Below are 26,625 nucleotides of genomic sequence, written 5' to 3'. Positions count from 1 at the left end.
ATGAATAGTCAGAAGTATATATTTCATATGCAATAAACGACTTGTAAGCCACTGAAGGCTTCTGTGTGTAAGGAGCGTGAATGATGCACAGTTCCAGGGTAATTTTCCGGTTTATTTTTACTAACAGATCGACATGTTTCGCCAGATTATGTTACTCGTCTCTTCCAGTTATAGTGACCCTCTCCTCCCCCCTTTTTTTTTCTTTGCTAGCCCGAAGAAAGTGCGCATGTTGTGACCATGGCAATTTTTCATGTAAAAAAAAAAAATGAATAATAATAAACAGCAACTGATTATATTAACGCCAATGTATCTGGTGTTGAAATTTCGTGTTTGATTGCAAAGAGTTAACGGATGATAACAATACGCAGAACTTAATGTGCTACAAAATCAGATATTACTTTTATCTTGTCATAGTTAATATTCATATTTGTTCTTTCAACCATGCAATCATAAGTTCTTTGTGCTAATCTGCATGTCTCCATGACCAAATGATTTCGCAACGGGTCACTTGCCTAGAAAAGACCTATATTTAAATAGCGTCCGTGACATATCACTGTATTAGGCTTTTTTTTTTTTTTTTTAGGCGAGACCAAGTCAGCAGATCATAGATGACGAAAAAGTTTTATGCTCGCAGTTCGCATGTTTTGGCGAGATGAAAACTCAAGGTTACGAATATTTATAATATTTATTCCAATATGCAAAGTAATCGAGTGTAGAGCTTGAATCTTCTTAAATTAATTTATAAAACTCAATGAACACTGAGCACTGCAATCTACTAAAATTCAACTATTCAAACTTCTGAATAACTTGTAATATCTGTTACAGGGTAGAGGATTTTTTTCCTTCTGAAAACTCGGGTTTTTCGTCCTTCAGAACAGACAAACCAGCCCTCGCGAACACACAGATCTACAGCCATAAATATTCAGAAAAGATTCATGCCGACATGGTTGACGGAGTGATTAGCGTGCTAACTGGCTGCAGATTCAAATTTCGACATAGAATAAAGGTGTGATTATCTTTTAGTGGGAGATAAATTTCATCGCCCGGCGTGGGACCACCGTCCCAATTAGTGAAGGACTTGAAGTGGATTAAAAAAAAGTTTAACTTTTCGTCGCTTCAGCAAGGGTTCCGGATTATTTATATAAGCATAAAAAATTAAAATAAATAAAACAAACTTTCTCAGCCACTAACAGTACTAATGTACTATAGGTTTACAAATTTTCGTGGGTCACGTAAAATAAATAAATAAATATATTAAAATAGCAAAAATTTAATCGTATATAACTACAGAATATAATAAGCAGTTTCTTGGCGCAATAAGTAGAATTTCTGCATCTGCAGAGTGGTGCACCCAGAGGGGGAGGGCCAAGGGACCCAATCCCCTCCCAAAGAAAAAGGAAAAAAAAACACTAGAAAATTTTCTAAAAATCTTTTCCTAATTAAAATTCTTTTTTTTTTTTAATTTATGTTGTGTCGTGTCTTCTGTTACATACTACTTATGAATTAGCGATCATTGCAGATGCTCAGTCATAGGTTGTATACGATGCATAGTGTGCATTCTCAAATCGTCTATTTAACTCTCCCCCCCCCCCAAGATTAAATCCTGAGTACGCCACTGTGCAGAACTGCTTTCAAAAGAAATTCACTGGACTGAAATGTGATTATTAAAAGAGAATTTCTTTAAATAACGAAAGCCCAATTAATGAGCTCATGTCTAAAGGTAAGGCAATATAGAAAATGAGGATAAAAGATGCTCCATTGTATGCACAGGTAGCTAATACCTCAGGGAGCGAAGTGAATGCACTTAGACATTTGGTGAACTTAAAGACAGAATTCAATTTCTGACAAAACTAGCTGATAATTTTTAATTCTTTAAGTTTTCTTGGTCATTCATCATATATGATATATGCCGTAAAAAATATTGTAAGATAAACTGGTAGCTTCCACTATTATTCATTGCGAAGTTTCTGGAACAGAAAACTACGTAGTAGAATGCAAAATTTCATTATTAATAACAACAGCTATGAAAATTTAAACATGGAAATACAGTAGCTTCCGCATTAATGTTAAAAAAAAACTTGGAATTATTTTTTTTTTTCACATTAAAGTTAACTGTGTTTGGTCTAACAGTTAATCCATCCACGGTGCTAAAGTGTTATAGGCTTACAACCTTGCATAAGTCAAGTTGACGCACGTCTCCACTTGAATTTTTCACACCACTTATCTAATTGCACAATTCCTGGACTCTGCTTATGTATATATTCGTAAATAAAATAATCAGCCAAAGTAGAACAAGAAAAGAATGCTACTGCGTTTCTCACTGGAGGAGGAGAGACCACTTTTCAACTGGCCTCATACAGCCTGGACAGTGTCTTTCCACTCGGAAACTCAGTTTTTCATGCCGCAAACCCAGCTAGAAAAACACAAGCAATTAACAGGTGATACATTGGCCTAATAGCCTTAACTGCTTCCAAATATATTTCTAAACAATAAAGATGCCCACGATAGTGATCAACTAATCTGATTATCATTCGTTCCCATATACAGTCACTCTCACAAATGTGGCAACATTTTTCCTCCTGGAAACTGGTATTTCATATGCCATAAAACAGGCAAACTGATCACAAGAACACACGCAATTAGCAAACAGAATATACTGGCCTCATAGCCGTAGATGCTTCGACCGTAAATCCAAAACATGATCATAACGTCAACAAGGTACACAGTGAAACATAATTATGTTTTTGTTTCCTTGACTTGTTTTGTTTTTTGCAGCTTTCTCGGAAGCTTGGGGTCATCCCTGCTCAACCACAGGCATAGTTAGAAGTCTTCGGTGCTTCGACTTTCCCTTAAAAAAAACACAAGATTGGATATTTCGAAAAGTGCAGTTTTACAAGCAGAAGGATGCATGGATTAACCACATTGACATACAGATGTTAGTCAAGTTATCTAAAGTTTGTGAGGCGTTTAGTCTTTCTCTTCCAGGTGTTTTTGATTCCCCCACCTCTAAAAAAATAAACATTAGTCGACTACGGCTTTTACAACACAAAAAATAGCTATTCTGGACGATATTTGTTTATTTAATGTTTTCTTCTCGTATATTTCATTTAGTTTTTATTTATAGATTTCAAGGAGGCAATACATATTGTGTTAGATGCGTTTTGCTAGTTCCAGAATAAGTAAAGTCCCCCAATCCATATGAAAATTAATCACCTCCATAACTGGTTCTGTAAAAGGTCAATATTTTACTTTCATTGGAATACAATCAGGAATTTAATGTCGTTAATCTTCCTTTAAAACAGAAAGAACAATCAAGAACTGCGCTGCATATAAAATGCAAGCTTTACAATGAAGATAAATCAATGAAAGATGACCTTTAGTCTAATTATAAGAGAAGAATAGAATTTCACATGAGATCGTCCAACGCTAGCTAGTATTTCTGAAATATGAAACGAGAAAACGGCTCTCCTAATCTTCTTTTTTCTCTGAACTGGTCTTGTATTCAGCAACGAGCATATGGTAAATTAATAAGGCAAGTGTTCCAGCCTAAATGAAATGTTAAAAAGTAAGAAAAAATAATAATATAATGAAATAAAATATGGACACATTTATTTTATATCAGAATAGATAAGCTAGTATAGTTGTCAATTTACTACACGTGGTTTCCAGCTGGTTTGCCGTCACCATCGTATGAAACTGACTAACTCATCTTCAGATAAAAAGCCCTTGCAAAGATACAAACTCACGTCTTCCTAACCGCTAGACAAATTGCGAAGTCCTCGCAATTGTACTAATGTGCTTATAAAAAAAAAAAAAAGAAAAAAAAAAAAGACAAATATGTTGTATATAAGCGCTAAAGAGGTGCTTTTTCTCTTTTTTTTTTTTTTTGGCAATCATGGCCTTATACTGTCCAATAAAGTCATTTGATAACTGTATCCTCCCACAACAGTTCCCTACGAAACATGTCTCTCTCTCTCTCTCTCACACACACACAATTTTATCTTTAAAAATTGTGACCTAGATTTTCAGTACTGCATGTAAATGGTGGATTCTATGCGCTCTCTCCACGCCCTTCTGCAAATTTCATTGTTAAAATCGAAGTGGGAAAGCATTTAACAAAATCATATCAAATGAGAAAATCAGCATTGTCAACTTCAGATTCCAGTAAATGGTAATTACTATGTTGAACCATGCGTAATCCGGCTACAACCTGCTGTGAGATCCATTTGGGATGGGCAAACTGTCTACTTATTATATAGAGACGTTTTCACGGTTGAGGCGTTTCTGGTTGATTGCAATATGCGAAAAAAAAAAAATAATAAAATGCCTGTACAGGTATTTTATCAAAATTCTGATTGCAGAAGTAGAGATTTTTTTTTTTAACCACTTGTATTGGTATTCGTTATCCAAACGTCCAAGATTCCTTCGCAGGGATCTACTGGAATAAGTCTATTATTAATAGTTGTGACATTGCTTAAAACTACTTCCGCATATTCCCTAAAGTTTTTGTGCTTTACTGCAGCTACATAAAGTCGAACAGATCGCTCCATCTTAGTGGTATATAAGCGGTGTGCGTTCCTGTAGGATGAACGTATGACATCATAAAACGTGCCTACTTACAACTATGCGCTCATCGTACCCTTCAGTTTTTATTAGTGATCCTTAGAACTGGCTTTTCATTATCCAAAAGAAAATATACATAAAAATTCTCTTTAAATGGAATAGCGGAACAACACTTCACAGATGAAACAGCCATTTATAACAAAGCAATTCAGCATCAAATGTCAGGAAACTAATATTTGGAATAACACTTAAGAATTTACATGCTGCATCATAATCAACAATATAAAATTCCTGATATGTACCCTCAAGCAATGCACAGAATACTATGACAGTATTAATGTAAACTTTTAATGTAATACTAACTTTCTATTGAAACTTCTTTGAATTATAATACATAACTATCTTAGGAGCTTGTCTAAGCGCCTAAGATAGTTATCTAATTCAAATATAAAATACTCGTAAGCATTTATGGGGCTGATCCATATGGAGAAAACTCAAAAATAAATTCAAACATGTAAGTTAAAAGCTGAAAATCTGGTTTCTTAATGGACATTAAAACAATGTCATAAAATGTGGATAGCATGTAACAAACAAAAATCTACAAGAACAAAATGAAACAAATAAAAACAGACATTCAGACTTCCTTCCAGCTCAGTGTAGGTAGAAAAACGTAATGAGACTACAACTATTCAATAATTAAACACTGCGGTTACCGCAATGCACTAAAAGAGAGCCATACATAAAGGTCATTGTGGGTATTATATTTTCTGTCTAAGCCAGAGAGCAATAACTGGACACAAAGATTTCTGTGTCTTTTCTGTTTTAAAAAAAGCATAGCTATGGAAAAGAGAATTAATAATATTTTAAAATGATAACCAACAAGATACATTAATTTAATATGAAAAAAACGAAAATAATGAAAAATGCTTTGAGCCTAAAATATTCTGCTAAAATCTATTTTTATGGACCTCACATTTTAAAAAAAAATGTTATGCTAAAGTGCATAAAAAACTAACGATTCATGTACAGAAGTGAAACTGGAATCATAAAAATTATTTTTTTTTTTGCAACGTCGTGATAAATTGAGTGATCATTATTATATTGATAATTCTATTGATCCCATCGCAAAAAATGATATGCGATTGACCTAGTTTTCAGAGATAGTTAAACACACTCAGTAGTCAATTTGTTAGAAACACCCACCTAATATCGTACTTTTTGAACCACCTCCATTTTCTTTACCAATGATTCAACAAGATTACAGGAATGTTCTGCAGAAAACTGACATCTCTGAATAATGGTATAATAGAAAGGGTAGATCGATGCACCTAGCTATTCGTTCGATGCCATCTTATAAACGAGTAACGGAATGGAGATCACGTGAACAAGCCCATACCAAAAGAAAGTTCTTGTTCTTGACATAAATTTCATTCAAAACATTTTTTAAATTATTTAATTAATGTTTAATATAATTTTCATCTTTGTTTTCCCCCAAGCCAATTAACTGTATCTGAATGACTTCCAGGCTTTTTTTTGAGGGGGGGGGATACATTTCATCTTTTAATACTCCCTAATTTACGATACAATAAAGAAATACAAACCATCCATCTTATATAAATCCTTCGTTACATCAAGCTCACTCCACACATCCACGAACTCCCCCCCCCCATTCCTCCTGCACAATCTGTGTACCGACTTATTTTATCATAACTCTCCATCTTAGCTCTCTTCTATCATACAATAACAAGACAAATTTTACGTTCTCACTCTACTTAGTACCATTAGCAACTCTTTCATATCTTCTCACATATCACTTGTCATCTGCTAAATCATTTTATCTAACACAATAAACATCTCTTTCACCTTCACTGTCTGCATCTTTACAGCATCACTAACATCTTTAATCTATGTTATATGATCTGAATGTGTGCTATCCCTTTTCTGGGGATTTTTAAACCATCACTATCATTTAGATTAGGATAACTCATCAAAAGTTCGCAGGCTTCCTTAAATTTGCATTCCTACTAAGTTATAGTACAATGTAAGGAACAGGTTCCATTTCAATCAATTTGATGTAGAGAACTTTTGTAAATCTCGAAGATTGGGTATTGGAATGCAGATCCATATCTGTTTCAATGCCTAAGACCGAGAGAGAAAGAATATTCTCCTTGCATACCTAGTAGAAATGCAATTATTTTTTAATCACCACCAACCATTCCGGGAGTTCCTGCACATTATTACTTCCAAAGTTGGATACATTATCAAAGGTCTTCTCCTTCATACTTATACAAGAGGCACGCAATGCTCATGTAACTACTGCTTTTAAGCTTGTTTTGGAATGGTCCGCAAGCAAGTTACAATCTTTCTGCTTATGGACTTCATTCATGTCTAAATAAATAATAATAATAATAAACATCTATAAATTCCATTATTTGTTTCAGAGTATGAAACTACGATTTCTATTACCAAAGAAAAATTTTTGTTTCTGGAGCTAATAAATTCTGTTGTCGCCGATGAGATTCAAGCGGTTCTTAGCATTATTCAGTTAAATTTCGATCTCTCAACATGGAATGAGTTTAATTCCTTCTTTTCAAGCAGATAAAGTTCGTTGGCAACTTTATAAATGCTTTGAATTAATGATGATGATTTCATATCCACCGGAAACATAAGGTTCATCATTCCGTTAGTATCGCAATATCATGGCAGAAACGATGGAGCAGGTTCTGAAATAAAGATATTTGTTTTTGACAGAAAATCTAGATACATAAGCTAAACTGAAGTAACAATCATTTACATTATCTTGATGGTCTTTTGGTTCCCTCTAAATCACACTAAAAGTCAGAGACCAGCCTTTTATCTGAATCTAGTAAGCCAAATTAACTTTACAAGTGTGCTGTTAACAGTAATTAGGAATCATTATTTTTTTTTTTTTATCATCTCGATCTCCTATTTCACACGTCAAGCAATTAAAGTATGCAGCTCTTATCGTACTACGAGTTGTGTTGCTGCTCCTCGTTTTACGGCCTTTAACTTTCACATGTGACCATAATAATAAATTAAAGAAAGGAGAAAACACATGTGGGCGCAAGGGACAACTCTAGCCAAATGAGTTTGTATTACAATATCCCTGGATGTAAAGGCAAGTTCAGGCGTGTTTGAAGTACTAAATCAGTGCTTTCCAAACTTTTCATGTTGGTGACACACTTTTTAGACAAACATAATTTCGCGGCACAGTAATTCAGTCTGATGTGCCCCTCATGGGTCACGTGGTCCGTATCAATGCAGACCGTTCAACAGTTGATTCTGGCGTGGTTCCTCTACAGTCGATACATTTTGTTCATCACAAACATCATCTTCAGCTTTTCTTTTATCAATTAGAAACTTATTCATTTTAAGGGTAATTAACACCAATCTGATAAATAAAACTGCGAATTTATTTTAAAGCTTTAACAGTAACTAAACATAAAATACAAGCACCAGCTCTTCGTTTATTCACGTTGCAGTTAGAATAAACATCAATAATAACATTTGTATGAATAAGTGGTGCGTTTTATTTTTATTGGTCAAACGATAATAAGAACAGAGCTACTACTACGTGATAAAACCACAGGGAATTTGGCTGCATTTATTCTCCATTATTTATCGAAATATATTGATATGAAATATTCTTAAAGGTTAAAAATAATTAAAAGAGAGCTTGTATATATAATTTTGATGGCGCTAACTAAAAGTCGTACTGGTACTTTGCGAAATGGATTCCGCTGTGGAAATTTTCAGCGATTATTCTGTTTAACGCTTTATGTTCGCGAGACACACCTTCACACTGCAGTCGACACACTAACGTGTCACGACATACAGTTTGGGAAGCTCTGCCCTAAATAGTCACAACAGCTACAAAAAGGCAATTATGTTGCAGTAATTTCAAATGTTAGTATAATTACTAATATATGACAAAATATTCCAGAAACCAATGAAAATCATACATGTATAATAATAAATCCATATGTGAATATTAAAATAAGAGCCCAGAAGGCTTCAGGCTGAAGTAAGTTATTTATAAAAAGGACAAATTTCTGCCATGTACCCTCAAGGGGTGTACAGGATATGATAGTACTACATGAAAATTTTATATCATTATTAACTTCCTATCTACAATTTTCCTCCAAATCAGTTTGTTACCTGTCAAGACTCCAACATATCAGATCTTATATTTCTATCTTCTAAGACACTTTTTACTGTATCAATCCACCTATATCTTGGCCTTCCTCTGGGTCTTTTTCCTGCCAACCTGGCAGAGAACACTTGTTTTGCTAATCTTTCCTCGCCCATTCTGTTTAAGTGACCATACCACCTGAGATTAGCTCTGCTAACGCATTCCTGGATGCTGACAATGTCAAGTTCTTTCCTAATATCCTCGTTTTTAATATGATATTTCCATTGATGTCATCTGTTCACGCCTCTAATCTTTCTCAGGACTCTAATATCTGCGGTCTCTAGTCAAGTGTTTTACTTCTAACTCAGCTCTCAGATCCATAAGTTAAAGTTAGTCTGAACACTGTTTTGTATACAGCTAATTTAGTGTTTCGACTAATTTCTCTCTTATTCCACATAAATTTATTCAGTTGTACCAGCTTTGCTGATTCTGTTGCCTATTTCCATATTTAACTTACCATCTTCACTAAAAATTGTGCCTAAGTAGCTGAAATGTTTTACTTGTTCTATAGGTTCTCCATTCACAATGCAGTTGATATTTTCTATGCTTCTGACTATTTTCATTATCACTGTCTTGTTATTGCTGACCTTCATACATATCTATTACAACAGTTATTCAATTTAGTCAGGGAATCTTGCAAACTTGTAGCTGATTTATTTAGAAGTATAACATCGTCCGCATAAAGCAGACATAAAGCTAACATTAACATCTCCAATTTTGATATCAAGTTTAATACCACTTTCCTTCATAATGTAATCCATATAGATAATGAATAACACAGGGGATAATGTACATAATTGTCTGACACCAGATTTAACATTAAACCATCTTCCTGTACTTCCTTCAATTTTAAGGATATTATATATCGATTTTAATTCCACAGCCAAATTAAAAACTTTCCAAATAGCTTATGAGAATATAACCTTCGGCATGGGAGTTACCTTGGTTAACACTACATAAAAGACATGAACTCAGCTCACGAGCCCATATATTCGCCTTTTATTAGTGCGTTATAGAATTAAAATGGATATATAATATCGTTTTAATAAAACCATATATCTTCTTTTTTTGTATTAAACGTGATATTTTGAATAACACTAGTCAAGAAATTACCTTGACCAGTATTATTCAAAATATCTTAGTATAAGACAACAGGCTTTCTTTAATCTATTCAGCCACTCTTTCGTAACTAGTGGTCTACTTTAGTCCGGAAGTTTGACAGACCTTCTTCCGCTAATACCTTACTGCTATATTCAAAGCAGCTGTTTGATGAACCTCCTTCCCCACAGGAAATGATTCTTCGTTTTCCGTTTCACTGTCAAAGAGGACAAAATTTCACATGCAATTTTTACGTTTAGCACATATCTGACCTATATATTCCCACACACATTTCCTTCCAGTCTGCCAAGTTCAGGGCGATTCCATAAACAGAAATCCTACTTGGCACAGCAATTCAATAGCCATGAAGTACCATGTACTCTTCACACTCCACTGTGTTTGTGGACACTGAACTCAAAAGATTATATCGCAAGTATTAGTCACCACAGGAAACGAATATAAGTTAGAAATAGGATTCCTCTCTCTCTACAATACAGTATATGCTTTGCAAATAAACATATGACGACACACCACATGAAATGACAGACGTTATATTGAAAGTGGCTGGTTAAAAAACTGCCGATTATATGAATACGAATTGAAATTCTGCATTTCTATAAAACAAATCTCAGATCTTCGTTAATGTCTTCATATTACACGAGGGTAAGGACGACCCATTAGAGAAAGAGAGGAAATTTATCCTTCCAATTTTGAACAAGAAATCACCCCGAGGGTCGCCATCTTGTCAGTCTTTAATCCTGCTATTTTTTTCTTCTTGCATATCCGAAGTTAATTTCTGATACTTTCAATTTTAATTCTCATTTGTTGACTTTAGTTTTTGATTATGTTTTATTTTTTATACATCTCTATGGGTTATTTTTAATACTGCTTTCATAACCTTGTATACTAGTAGTTTGTTTTTTCTCTCTCATTTTTTTTTCTTGTTTCCGAGATAATTCAACTGGCTACCGAAAATATCACTCTAACTTATTCTATTTTCATATTTGCTTTGCTATCTTCACTAAACATTTTACCTTAACAGCCAAAATGTGCGATGTAACCTATTCTATAGACTCTCTACTAAAAATATTTTCCTGTTTGTTTTAATAGCTGTAGTGTTTATTTCTGATTTTTACAGCAAACCTGTCATAACAATTATTTAATTTAGCCAAAGCGTCTTGAGTTTCAACATATTTGTGCAAAAGAATAACAACTATAAAAGCCAATTTGCACGTTTCGAACAGCTCTACGTAACGTTCCATTTACACCATAGCGATTTAGTGTTTTAAATCTTGTTAGTGTGTACCTTATGACACGCTTTTTCAAGATCAAAAGCTTTCAAGGAAACCGTTTGTTCTTCTTCAATTATTTTACTTTTTATGCAAGCATACTTAAAAAAAAATCTTTCATGGAATACTCAACAGACAAATTCCTATATGAATTTCACGAGTATATTTAGTTTTATTTCCTTAAAAAAAAATGATACGATGAACACTCTATTATCAACAAGCCAGGATTACACAAATGTTTTTCATAATCCGACTTTGGTCACGCATTAGCTGCTTTTCCACGCGTTTTAAAGCTTTTTATTTTATTTTATTTATTTATTTTTATTTTATTTTTTTTAATTTTTTTTTTTTTGACAAGTACTGATATATACTCCTAAGTACAGTCCTCCTGGATATTTTCTACTAATGTTCTATCGTCGCCTGGTACCTTATTTTAATAATTTTTCAAATATATTTACTCCGGACACCCTCAATATCTATCTTCAGGTATTATTTATCATTTGTATATCTTCAGTTTTTATAACCCTTTTATTGTTTTGATTTTGTGTGTGTGTGTGGTATTCTTTCCTCCATTTGTACGCTTTTCTTTAACGACTTCCAGAACATTTTGCTACCTTCGTGATATTTATCATCTGTATTCTTTTGAAAATATAGAAGACAGTATAGTCTCTTATTGAATATCAGAACTTAAATCATCTTTCTCATAGTGCCCTACAACCGAATCATACAAAACGATACAAAATTAAATGCTATATTATACTATATTATACTATTATTACTATATTATTATACTATATTATATTATATTATTTAAGCTGTTTTTAAGACACAAATGAAAGCGAGCAACTATTGTATTAATGAGTGACGTCATTCGTTATCAAAACAATTGCACTCGAGATTTGATGTTACAAGATGTCAGTGTATGTAAGCCAGACAATATAAAAGATAATATGTGCAATTTTTTATAGCTCCCATAGCGCAATCAGACGTCGCAACATATCACCCTTCGGTAGGAAAGATTTCAATTCTAATCCCATCTTGAACGCCTGGAGCCTTTATAAAAGCTTTAACAGCTAAAGTTTTTATAAAGGTGAGTTAGCCGGGTTTCACACGGTTAATGACGGCAGAGTTTTTCATCCCACAAAACATGAAAACTGGCCACATGAAAGCACACAATTAACAGACACATTTGGATATATATGGCTTAGTAGCTATCGCTCCTTCTGCCCTAATTCCAACCGAAAAATTCAAAACCCAAGGCCATTTCAATATTAAATAATAACAAAATGATGTTAAATCATCAGTAATTATATAAGAGTGAAATAAATGAATATGAAATGAAATTATATTTAATAAAATTGCACACAACACACTTGAATAGTACAAATAACTGACTGCCTATCATATATCGATTTCTATCAAATTAAAGCTAAAAGTGTCGCCTAAAAGTGGAGAATGGAAGTCATTTATATTTTATAAGTTACGAAATAATAAAATAAATTATAAATATAGATTGAATTTTATAATTTCAAATTAAAATTAAATTATTAAAAAGAAATGAAAAATAACACGAAAAACAGTACTGAAAAGTACTAAGGTTATAAGATAAGAAATCAATAACACAATCATAAGAACAAAGTGCAATTTCTGTGATTCTCTAAGATAATTTCGAAAGTTTTTTTTAAAAGAGCAAGCTGTTATTTGTCTTTACTTGTATACAAGGCAGGAAATTTTTAATCAAGACGTAGTACACTTCCTCCCACAGTTTTTCTTTATCACATTGTGTCACGCATGTATAAGTAACAAGATATTCGCTCAAGTATAAGTTTTCAATGAGGAAATCAGACCTGAAAAACACATTTAGTTTCACGTTACGTAAATAATACACAGCGATCACTAAAACCCTAATGTATTTCAATATAAAACAAATAATATTAAGGGTATTGTTTACTGAACTAAGATTAAACGAAGACATGATCACTGCTAAACGTAAACATTATTACTGGAATTAAGTATTTGTTAATGTTTATTTGCATGATTATTAGTATAATCTATTCGGACAATAAGCAAAAGATTACAGTAAAATAAAACACAAGACCTCTTGGGATGCCAGAGACCCCAGAGTGATATAATAACAAAGGGCTTTGTTATTATTCAATGCGCGCAATTTAAAAACAGTTCCAGACTGCATTAAAAGTCACGATTATTCATTACTGAAAACTAAGTTAACGAGGAATCTTATGGTGACCAAAGTAAGATGGAGAAATAACCTTAAGAACTCAAGTGACGAATCTAGATCGAGGGTAACTGTCGGTTACTTCTCCAGGAAGAAATAAAAGCGAAAAATGTCCCGTTGTTTTGATAACAAAAACAAAAGAAGTCTATCAAAATAGATTTAAAAATCTGAAAAAAATAAATGTTGTGAAAAATGGAAATAAATTATATATTAACATCAGAAATGGTAAAAGTTTAAAGTGTAGCACATTTACGATTGGCCCATCTATTTGTGATGGGGGGGAGGGGAGGAACCATTATTCAAGCACGAGACTGAGTAAATCCAAGTTCAGGGAGTGGTGCCAACCCCTTTTTGGTCCGACTACTGTCATCCTGAAAGTAACAGAATCCGAATGGCGATTTTCCTCACTCATCAAAACCACTCTCTCTTGAAAGTAGTCAGAGCATGTTACGCTCAACTATCTCCCAGAGAAAACAATGTCACGTCGATAAATCGGTATCAATCGATATTTGCTTAACAATGACTCAGTCCAAAAAAAATCTCGATCCCTAACTGAAACATCTTTTGCAATATGTTTTAATGTTATTCTTTCTCACAAAAATTAACTGTCGCGCGTAAATATCTCTTCGATTTCCAAAGCCCTTTTAAAAAATGAGACTACTGTACAACGTCCGATTCGTGATCTTCCTTTACACTACACAATTGGGAACATTCATCATTGTCATTTCTTAACTGAAAAATGAAATTTTTACGAAGTGCGCTTCGCCGCAATAACCTTCAGAGACTCCCCCCCCCCCCCCCCCCGAAGTTTCCTGATTACGCTCTCTAGACTCGATGCCAGACTCATTAATCGATTTCTGAGTTTAAGAAACGACAGTCTTCCCTGTGGTCACGTCCATATTAACAACGAAAGCCTCATGAGTTACCATTAAAGTCGGCTGCTTTGATTTCATTGTTATAAGGATATTGAACTACTGCGAACAGTGAATAATCATAAAATGTATCAAATAAAAGCGGATATATTTATCAAAATGTGATGCATTCCTTGTTTCATAAATACACACACTCTCTCTCTCTTCAACACACGCATCTTATTTCTAATGTATAAATTATAATGTTAATAAAAAATATATTTATAGTTTAAATCCACACAGTTACAGAATTATGATCTGTTCATAAACATCAATTAAACAATGTGATTAATCCAATAAGAGTTTTGTGTATTTAGAGGACAACACTTTCATCTAATAAAAGTATAGATTCGGAAGAATGACCAAGTGCACTCTAATTGGAAACAAACGAGTACAAATCCTATCAAAGATGCCAGGTTTTTTCTTCCTACAGAAAAAAATTAAACATGCAGTTAAGCACAATATATATTTGTTTCATTTCCGCGTGAATTCTAAACAATTACTGGTAAGAGGCGATCGAAAGAAAATTTCAAAATTAAGCTGTAAACAAATACAAATGGATTGAAAGTACGTCATCTTACCAAGCAGAGACTAGACCAATGAAATGATCAGTCTTTCATTGCAATTGGAATCATTCGAATTCTTGATCATACAAGGAACTGTTCAAAAAGTACTGGTCCGGCTGATTTTTTTTTTTTAATGTGAATCCCATCCGTGAAATATTGTAAACATTAGTACGTTAACACCGTGAGCCAGCTAAAGAGTTACATAATGTACGAATCTCTATCCATCCATTTCTCATCGATCCAAAACAGGTTGAGTCCCCTGATTAGGGGCTTTACGCAATTTAATGCAGCCAGCGTGCCACCCCTCTGCTGCATCCTTTTGGGGATAAGTATTTTATGTCTGTAGACCTGTATGGTCAACGGGTCAGTTTACCTGTCCTGAGGGTCAAAAACAGATGTAGTTCCCTAGTTCTTTTGCCGATTTATTCACTGAGTTCAGTTTTCTGTCATTCCTGGCCACTCTCGAGATCGTATTTGCAATTTCCTGATCCGGTCCGGATCTCTGAGAAGTCCAATTTCCACTTCTGAATTGTAATTTCATCTTGGAACAAAAAAGAAGCCATATGAAACTACTAAGTCTGGCAGTGCGAAAAGTGTAGAACTATATTGTTCTCAGTTTTAACTGATAAACATACGAGTTCTCTCATTTTTCTGACGTTGTCGTTATCAGTCCACTTCGAAGATGGACGCCCTGATCAAGAAATCCTCGATCAGCATTCATGTAATGAAAATCCTTAAAAACTACTGGGAAGTTGAATTCCAACTGTCATTTCCACAACATGTAAAACAAAACTTAATTACAACTTGGCTCTTTAACTCATTTTGAAAATCACAGAAAACAATAATCCGGCAAATATAATGCATTTATATGAAGACAATAATTGATTACCCACAGTAGTAGCCATCAGCTTGTTGAATTTCTTCACTAAGCCAGTCAGATTGGTAAAGTGGACAGTATATCTCTGTGAAACCTCCTACTCGAAGTCTGAAGGGGAATGAAAGATTTCTTCTGTCTCTAAAGCAGTTTATGGACTATCTAACCCCCAGCAGACTCACGAAAGTAGCGTACAAGAGATTTACAGACTTTCGTGACTAGAATGCATATTAAAATAAATAAACAAAAATACCGAGCTGTAGCAAAATAACCTTTGCGTAGCAACCTATTTTTCTTAAAAGTTTCACCATGGTGTAATCGAAAATTTTATTGCAGAATCTTGAGGTACTTCATCACTAATGTAGAGGTATGAGGATAAAGGATCGTTCGCTCTTGCACACACCGCAAGTGACTCGAAGGAGAAAGACTACAGGGCTGTAACTTGCTTTATGATAAACCTGCTTTCATAGTTCCAAACCTTTTCAGAGCTTTTCCAGAGATAGAAAAAATAAATAAAACAGATTCCGCCAATCGTTTCTGTTGAGCGATTCGGGGAATCTATACTGGTGATCGCTGGTTACATGGGAGGCTTTCCGGTGGTGCAGAAGTTAAATGTTAATGGATTGCTCCATTATTTTTGAAATGCTGTATGGAAGCAACAGGTCGGTAATTAGATGGTAGAGATTTGGCTCCCTTTCTTGGAAATATAAAGAGATAATAAACTTTAAATAGATGACATACGAGGGAGTTAATTCTGGAACAACACAGGCTTTATTGAATCCAAAGAAACAGATATCGCCGGTGTCTAGATACATAAATGTACTCAAGATTTGTCTAATCTCTGAATGAAGAAAGATTATATAAGACACCGAGTGTGAATTGCATTATAATAGAATTTTTCTTAGTCATTAAGTGCGAGTGTAACATTATTGCAGCTTGTATTGTATTTTACATCAACGGGGAGGTGGAAGAATATCTATCTTCCTTTCAGTGGCAGTTCGTGGCTTGAAATCGTGAGGGTGCTGCAACTTTCGAAATATACATACACACCGTAAGTACAGTGTATACGTGTTTGGATAAAATATCAAAATTATAGTAAAAATTAAAAAAAAAAAATTAAACATGAAAAAATATTGCTTATTATCAATAAAATTATACAGTTCGGTATAATTCAAAATTACTTAAAAATAAAATATATATTCTTCTTGTTTTGTTTCATGAAAAAATATTGTTTATTATCGATAAAATTATACAGTTTAGTATAATTCAAAATTATGTTACGTCTTTAATTATAATGTCCAAATATTTAAAGAGACGGAGTTAACACGATACTCACTACGAACACTACTACTGGCGCAATTGCATATAAACCACAGTGGAACTGCGCGATGGACAGTGCTGCATTACGCTAATAGCTCGCATCTCACTATGACGTGTATATGTTTGCGCGCGTAGCAATATGACACTGTGGAAAACACAGTGCTGCTAGCGTCCTTCGCCCTCCTAAGTGCTACAAGATGGATTTTTATTTTATTTTATTTTTTACAAAATAAGAGAATTGTATAGGATTGTTGATGATAAAATTAAATATTACAAGCAAATATAAATAAATTAATAAATATATTTATATATCGAGAAAAATTGGGGGTGCTGCAGTTCCGCAGTCCACGGACTGCCCCTGCTTTCTTTATTAGACAGTCATGGATGCCTGTTGTCCAAATATCATTCAGTACTACTCAATAGACTACTTTAGTTTAATGGACAACCGAAAATTTTTGGAAATTTCGATATAAAGAAATAAAAATAGGAATTCCACGAGAACTGCGTGATAAAAACAATAACTTAAATTAATTTCTCTTCTAGTTTTATTTGAGATTTTTTTTAATTCTATACACGAGAGGTCGAAGTACCTATAAACACCAGTGCTGCAAGTGAAAATTTAAAAAGAAGTTTGATATTTTTCTCCGATTTCCAGGCTGTGTTCTTTGGGAATATTTCATAAAAAAAGATTGTTACTCTTAGTTACTGTTTAAAGTAAATGAAAATAAACAAGCGAGTGCTGATAATTACGTCACATGATTAACATTCAATAAGTATACAATTGATAACAGATTGGTAATACACCAATAATTTCATTTCTTCCTGCAAGTCTCCATTAGGGGGAGAAGTACTTTATTCTTTGAGAAACAAAAATTCGCTTCTCATACACTGAGCAGTACTTTCTACTCTATTCATAGGTATCAGCGGTTCCAAATTTAGCACACAAAAAATCCCAACTGATAGGGTTATCTATTTTTTTTATCAACCCATTCAGCAATAAACGATTAAGTTGAAGTAAATATTTGATTTATCTGTAATCGCTTGTTCGTCTATTGTACTGCGTTTAAAAGATCTTGGCGATAATTCCAAAATACGAAGCAAGCTGCATGCTAGAAATAAGATAAGAGACGCCTATTATGTCATAAATATACAGTATTAAGATGCTAAAAACGATTTGGAAACTTACGTGTTCACTGAAGAAAACAAGTACAAGGCAAATAGTGAAAATCTGTTTTTGTGTTTCTTTCCGAGACAAAAATTACAGTATCAGAAATTAACGATAATATATATCCCTTTAAACTGGCACTAATTTTCCGATGCTAGACAACGTTGTACAAATAATTCCGGAATCTGAGATTATTCATCCAACAAAACAAACAAGACAGAACACGCGCAATTTACGGACAACATCCAATAGTCTTCTTCAGTCTTAAAAAATCCAAACCACTACTAAATGATTAAATTTACTTGATTTTTTTCGGAAAATTTAGTATATTAATTTACTGAAATCATTGCTTTATTCATTTATTTTATTTTATAATTAATGTATTGTGAAGAAATTTCTCGATAAATGCCGTGTCAACCTTTATCGTCTGCAAATATTTTAGACAATTTCACAGTAATATCTAGCTTTTGTAAAAATAAATAAACTTCTCATACTTAGTGTAAAAGAAATGATCAATGCAAAATTTGACTCTTGACAATATCAAAGATAAATTTGTCGCTAATCCCTAAAGATTCGAGTAAAAAAAAGTTGGGGAGGGTGCTGAACGTAACTTGCAATGTAAAAAATCGTTAATCGCGCCTCCTGCTGCTTTAAAGATCTCAGTAAGCAGACGACTAACATTCCAAAAAAGGAAGCTTGCGACTGGCTTAAGATCCCACTACCCCTGACACGATTCGGCACTTAGTGGTGCTCAGAGAACACCTACTCAATCCAAAACTGCAAATGCTAGCTGATCCTGTTTTATGTTATATGCTGTATGGCGTATGATAAAAGTCTTCTTTGCAAGAAAAGGTCTTAAATTGGCCTCACTCTGATAAATGATGAAACGTCGTAGTTAATTGTGCAATCCCAAGTAGTCAATAGATCTTTTTGTAATGAAAAATTACTCATTCTAACTAAAAGCAACATGAACACTCGATTAAATTGATAATAATTTATAAAACAGTATGTTTTCACTTCTTAAAATATACTAAGTCTATATTTTCACTTAGGAGCAAGCAGATTTCCATCATTTTTTATCTCTTCATAAACCTAATTTCAGGCTATGGTTTAATAGAACTATAACATTTAATACGTAGCTATAATTTCAAATGCACAAAATATTAAAGTAGATTCAAAAATATATTCTTGAATGACTGAAGTAGAAGCTTTATATTTCATTTTGAAAAAAATAAAACCATGGCGTATAATTTTTTTAAAAAAGTTAGCTCTTCTGACACAAATATTAGTCTTATACACGTAACACGTGTACAGTAACAGGGTAATACAATATTAAATGGAACTTTATATTGGCTTTATTAGTTGACTAGAGGTTTTTGTAAAATATATACAAGAATTGTTTACAAGTTTCACCAGTATATCTGTCTGGCTTCTTCAAGACATGTGTAACGGTACATGGAACTAACGTTTGCTAGTAAAAAAAGAAGAATGGAGTAACAGTCAAATAAATTAAACCGACACGTAACATCATAAGCATGGAATGTGATGTATCAGTCATTGTTTCTTGAGCGTGGTATATAGTTTTTGGCGAAATGAAATTCTGGCAAGCTAAGCGGACTTATTAGTATTTTTCAGATGTCTTTCAGAATCATTCGTTGATTTCTGTTTAGATTTTCTCCAGAGCGGAGTACAACGGCAGCTTGTTTGAAGTTTTTACATCGAAAATCCTCCTCTATATAAGGCATGGAGCTTTTATCCCAATCGATGGTGTGGTTATAGACCGAAAAGTGATGGGCTAATCCTGAAATATCTGTTCTGTTGTTGTTCACGTCTCCTGCATGTTCTTTTATTCGGATTTCCAGGCTTCTTGATGTGTGCCCTAAGTAATTTAATCCACAGGAACATGGAATGTTGTATACACCGGCGTATACAACATTTGAAGAAGGCATTAATGTTCTTTGGTGATCTTAAAATATGGCGCATTGTCTTGACATGTTTGAGAGCAAATCTGACGTTGAAAGACTTAAGGGGATTGGCAATTTTTGTTGACAGTGAGACTGCATAAGGGATGACGATGGACGATGTATATATTGCGTGACAGAAGGTTGATGTTGTGGAGAGTTTCTATGAAGAATCTTTTTGACTATATTTCTTGGGTAACCGTTGTTTACTAAGGTCTGAGAAATGAGAGTGAGTTCATCAAGGAGATCTTTTCTTCTGAGATAATGTTGGTCGCTCTATTCTTAAGAATATGTATTATGCTGAGTTCCTGGTGAGTCGATTTGAAGTGCAGCTAACGTCCAGTGTGTGTTGGTTTTCGATAGATTGTGAGCTGGATTTGTCCATCCTCTTGTTTCTTGATTAGTGTATCTAGAAAAGGCAACTGGCTATTCTTTTCAAGTTCTAATGAACTGTATTTTTGGTGGAAGAAATTTATTTTTGTAAGAAATTCAAATAAGGTTGTTTCTGTGCCTCTCCAAATTATGAAAACATCATCTACATATCTCCACCAAACAAACGGCTTTGGATTTAATTTGGAAAGGATGTCAGTTTCGAGTTTTCCCGTGAACAGGGAGGTAATAAGGGACTGCCCATGGCTAAACCATCAAGTTGTTCATAGAATGTGTCGTTCACTTTGAAATAATTAGATTTGAGGCAATGACGAAAAAGATGAGCTGTGTCATGAGGATAGAGATTGTCTAGGATATTGATAACTTCTTCAACAGGTACGTTGGTAAATAACGAAACCACGTCTAAGCTTATGAGGATGTCTGTTTGTAAGATGCCTTTAATTTTTCAGTGAAATGCTTAGAATTCTTTATGAAGGAATTGGAGAAAATCTAAACAGAAATCAAAGAAATGATTCTGAAAGACATCTGGTAAAGCCTAATAAGTTCGCTCAATTTACCAGAATTTGATTTTGCCAAAAACTATATAACACGCTCAATATACAGTGACTGATACACCACGTTCCATGCTTATGATGTTCCGGGTCGTTTTAATTTATTTGACCGTGTTACTCCATTCTTTTATTTTTACTAGCAAACGTTAGTTCCATGTACCGTTAGACATGTCCTGAAGAAGCGAGACAGATATGCTGGTGAAACTTGTAGACAATTCTTGTATATTTGTTGTTTTATATCATTCAATTCTTGTATATATTTTACAAAAACCTCTGGTCAACTAATAAAGCCAATATAAAGTTCCATTTAATATTTAAAAGTGACGAAATACAATACAGAGAGGGTAATACAATGTTTGTTTTCTTGCACTAGGGGACGTCAAAGCAACTAGGAAAAGATATTTTTGGTCTCGTAATTACAAAACGTTATTATTATTATATCATCAACAACAGACCGCCATGGAGTCAAGAAATTAACCAGGAGCTCTCGAAAACACAAACGCTCGGAATGAGAAGACATGATTTGCACTACTTAAATGACACGAACTCTGCCAAAACGCTAGTATAATTGCCATTTGTATTAGTGCTTCTGATTAAAGATTTCACTGACATGATGTTTCGAACTTTTGGTTGTCAAAACTCAGAGAAAACTAAAAGGCATTAAAACTGGACAAAATGATTGTAATTAATTATTTCTTTTAATAATTTTTAATTTTCATTATCAAATTGAAGTCTTATGCAAACAGATTGCATGAACAATCTTCACTCGGATGGTAGATGACTTATCACTAAATGCCAACGGTAACAAAAGTGAGGAAAAAACTGACAGCACGATTAACTGTCCTCGGAAATGTGCAAAAATAATAAACAGACCTATTTACATGCGCGCGCGCGCACACACACACACTATACACACACACAGTTCTGCATTATCGAATTAAAAAAAGTAAAATTCACAAAGAAAATCTTAAGAAAAGTATAACCTATGTCGATTCAGATCCTATTACGATGAACAGAACGCCGATAAAAAGACTCCCCTACATTTATCAGACTTACTAAACGACTCATCTGGAAACGTATATTATACTTTTTTTGTTTAAAGTTAGTATATGAAAATTCTGTGCGTTTCGCACGAACTGCATTCCCTGAAAGAGTGATTGAATTCTTACGCTGTATTAATGAACGTTTGTTGGCATGGCTTTTATTTTACAAAAACTAAAAATCCATAGCATCATTTCTCTAGTTCTATTTAACATAGTGATAAATTTTCGTTAGTAGTAGTGTACGATTGTTTTATTTTTAATTGATAAATGCACTAACATTATATTAACATAAAATTTTCAGTCATTACAGTGTCCACCTGGTATAAAAATGGCAGTGGGGTTATCTTTTTTCACTTCGACGTATACTAACTTCATGAAGTTAGTATACGTCCGTAGATGTCCAAAAATCAACCTTTTTCCTGTCGAAAACTGTCCAGCAGTGACCAAAGAAATTTAAACAACCAGTTCCAGCGTTCCTGTTTTAGCATGTTGATTTTAGCATACCTGGACGCTAAATCTCAGTCGGAACTGGTTTTAGGTGTAGGCGAGGGGGTGAGGGAGTGAAAATTGCTTACGGAGACCAATCATTAGAAATGGCAACAAGGTTGCTGGGTTTACAATACAGATGTTCCGGCATTTATCTAAGGACTTTGTCTATATATATATATATATATATATATATATATATATATATATATATTTGAATTGAATATAAAAGATGAATTAGTTCGTTCCGACCTAATTCAACTTTTCTTTTCCATATACATGGAATACCATGAATTTTGGTTTCTGTGATCCGAAAATTTCCATAATCAAGTATTTTTTATTCACTTACGGCAATATTGTTGCATATCATGAAGTTGAAAAATTACTATAATTTTATTTTTACCTTAATTCAATAATAAACTGATATGCAGGGTGGTATCATACAGAATAATAAATTCATGAGCTAGGTGGTGGTCTCCTACTAGGTAAATAAATTCCCTACCTAAATACATTAAATGTCCATATCAATAATGGTAGGATTCAAAATTAAGGTCTGGTAACTCGAGAGCGGATATGCTATCCACGCAGCCATTCAGGGCGGCATTTTATCCATCTAACAATATTTTGATTGATACGTTATCACTTTTTATACGTTGTTTTAGTATATATGAATCTGGTTGCAACGGCAAGCTGCTGTTCTTTGGAATCAGGGTCGAAGCAACTAAAGCTACGAAACCAATATATTACGTCTGTTAATTTTGTGTGTGTTCTGTCCAGTTTGACTGTTTTGCGGGATGAAACCCATCTACCTCAAATATGAGACCGCTTAACTTACCTCCTACTTAAAGTTCTTCGCGTCTTTGATAAGAATCGAACCTAGATCTTTCTCCCAAAGAAAACCGGCAAGCATATTTATGTTCGAAAAATTGGAATTTCATAGCTCGGGGTTGGGAAATCCCAGTTATAAGACGCAGTACTTTAAAAATAAGTTAAAATAAAATATATATCGAAAGGTTCAAATTTAATAAAGGATGATCATGATATTTCAACATGATTCTGTTGACAAAATATGTCACCCTATTTTTAAAAGTTTTTGAATCTAACAGATAACTATGTGGGCATTTTCTTAACCACTTCAGTAACCCAGGAGAAAGGATCCATTATCAAAATTAAACTAATCAAAAATTGTTTACGAATTTCGACTGAGCAGAATAGACAATATGTATTAATTTCTACTAAACATGAGTTTAAGAGTTGATTAATTATCACGGAGTCCTAACTCCTAACCACATTCGCAGCGACTTAATGTGCATTTACTTAAATCGTTCCAGTAAAGTTCAAGAAATTTTCAATTGAATATTGAACTGAATTGAATATTTTCCCTAGAATGTTAAATAAAACCAGCAAGCAAGCAATGCTCATACTTGATATTCGACAAATTACTACAAAATAACTAGTTAATGCATATTACAGCAAGTCCCGTTATCTAAAGAAAACTGGTAACATAGTCACTTATAACTTATTAAGTATCGCTTTTTCTACTACCTACCACAGTAATTTTATGTGGGTAATACACTCGTAAGAGTAACCTAAAACCACGGCAATGGGAAAAGTATACACCTATCCATTTCAAGAAAAAAGTTTGTGAAAAACTATAAAATTAGTCGACCTGCTTGGGTTTTATGTACTTGTTGAAGTGCGATGACAACTAATTTTGTGAAGCACTCAAAAGATAACACATAATTCATCCGAAAGGAATAAATCATGTGGTTTAATAAGTTTCAATCAAATCAAATCGAATTACGAAAGAAGCTTATATATAATGTTGTTAAATGCGCATATGCTCTATGGCAGGTTTGCAGGATGAAAATTGTGTTTCCAGGATGAAAATTGTGTTTCCAGGATGAAATTTACCATCCCGAAAAACCAATTCTAAATGGGATTCCAACTCGAGTGTTTCAACGAAGGGCAAAATATGTCGTATAAAAGAGAGTCAGTAGGAGACGACAGGTCTCACTCTGTCTCCTAAACACAACTTAACCAATGAACACACGTAAATAACAGATATAACAAGGTAATACATGTATATTTCATGTTAGCTACTTCCATGTTCATTCTAAACAACCAACCCAACGAAAGCTATAAATAAATATAGCCCATTATATTAAAGATATATATAGTCATATCTAAAGTCATATATATCACATACCACTTTGGGAGGGGATGAATTAATACACTGTGGCCGTGAACTATTATGTTATACACGGCATATCATGACGACACGGGGAGGGGAGAACGAGGTTATTAAAAAAATACAAACATAACATTTACATGCCGTAAAATGCCGTCAGGTATTATTCCATATTACGTTTTAAATGTTTACACCAAGTAAGAATTCATCCACTAATTACATCTTTCTGGAAAAAGATGTAATTTTCGTTAGTTAAAACAGAATCAACTAGATCATACATGAAGCTGTGTGAGAGAGGGGTATTTGTCAATGGATTCCCTAAAACCAAAGTGCGTAATAGTCTTGATGCAATAAAATAAAACTTAGTTCATCTTTAAAAAATACTGAGACGTTAATAACAATGCAATAAAATATTTCTAACCAGGTGTATAATATTTAATAACTAAATATCCGAAAATTAGTTCCCGATATGTTATATTCGTGCATGTAACATTTCTGAAAATATTACGCACCAAAATTATGGTTTAGATTTTTAACAATTCCCTACTACTAAAATCTCTACTAGAATTTGTTAACAACTACTAACGCCCCGTAATTGCTCTCCAAACGTTAATTGTTATCTCAATTATCTCAAAACGTTATCTTACTTAAGATATACCAAATATGAGTCACTAAAAGGGATGGAAGATACTGTACTATGCTCACTTTGTAATCTCTCTCTCTCACACACATACTAATATACAGTGTGTGTGTGTGTGTGCACGCGCGAGATAGAGAGAGTGAGAATCGGTAATGTGCATCGCATCACATTAGAGTAATTACAAAACATTAAATATTAAAAAATATGTATTAAGCAAATCGTATTTGAAATATTAAATGCACTATAATTTTTTCATAATACAAATCACAACCGATTGCAAAAGCATTCTGTGTCAAGCAATAATCAAGCTGGATAAAATTCTGTGAACCGATGCTCAAATCTGTTTAAAACCCAAATATACATGATAAACAGTATATAGATCGGCATAACTGGGCTAATGATATAATTGTGCATAAAATACACTAACTATTCAAAATACACCATCATACATCACTACCTAAATTTTGAAAATATACATCGCTCTGCGCTTTAGCATCAGTTGTCGAGGAAACGAACGAAGCTTCAAGGTTATAACTGAGGTTTGACAGTCACACTTACCAGTACGGTGCTTTCCCTCACAGCCTGAGAAACAGTTTCTCTTACTTGGGCTGCAGATCCCGGTTTACTTAATCCTCTTGTAAATTTTCTTTCCGCCATTTACCAAAATATTACAAACACATGAAAGAAAACGTTCATATTCATTGTCCAGTTTAACCTTTTTGCCATTCCTCCCGCACGCCAAGCTATTAACACTCAACCATTAATGCGTCAGTAGCGACCTCTCTCTATCAATTCACAAACCTTGTAGCTAAAGAAAAAACATATATCGTGATGTGTACATGGACACTTGTAATTTGAAAGATGTTTATGAATTGTAACAAATTCCAAATCCAAGAACATGATCTGTTCAACCATAAGTTTAATAATAGCATTCATCACTAAATCTTTATTATTTAATACATAATCGAAAACAGCAATAAACTACATGTTAAAGTCAACATTTAGTAATGTAATATGTTAATTAATGCTGACAACTTAAAAAAAATATTACTATTTTATGAAAAAAAATTATATCCAATCACATATTTCTAATAAAAAATAAGAATTTGGCGAAAAAAATTACCGAAA

General features: G+C 33.5%; 1 protein-coding gene across 1 annotated transcript in view; it reads right to left on the bottom strand.

Annotated features, from left to right (window-relative positions):
• Window positions 1–26,187, bottom strand: part of Ziz (dedicator of cytokinesis protein Ziz) — an 826,359-nt gene extending 800,172 nt beyond the window's left edge. The window contains exon 1 of the mRNA XM_090414187.1: window positions 26,056–26,187. Coding sequence (XP_090270313.1) covers window positions 26,056–26,154 — 99 coding nt within the window. The 5' untranslated portion in view covers window positions 26,155–26,187. The remainder of the gene's footprint in view (window positions 1–26,055) is intronic.
• Window positions 26,188–26,625: the final 438 nt, after the last annotated feature.

The sequence above is a fragment of the Typopeltis vanoorti genome, chromosome 24 (genome assembly GCF_054136105.1).
Source record: "Typopeltis vanoorti isolate ZY-2024b chromosome 24, IOZ_Tvanoo_1.0, whole genome shotgun sequence".
In the NCBI taxonomy this organism is placed as follows: domain Eukaryota; kingdom Metazoa; phylum Arthropoda; class Arachnida; order Uropygi; family Thelyphonidae; genus Typopeltis; species Typopeltis vanoorti.
The sequence above is the reverse complement of the archived record's forward strand: the minus strand, read 5'-3'. Positions and strand labels throughout refer to the sequence as shown.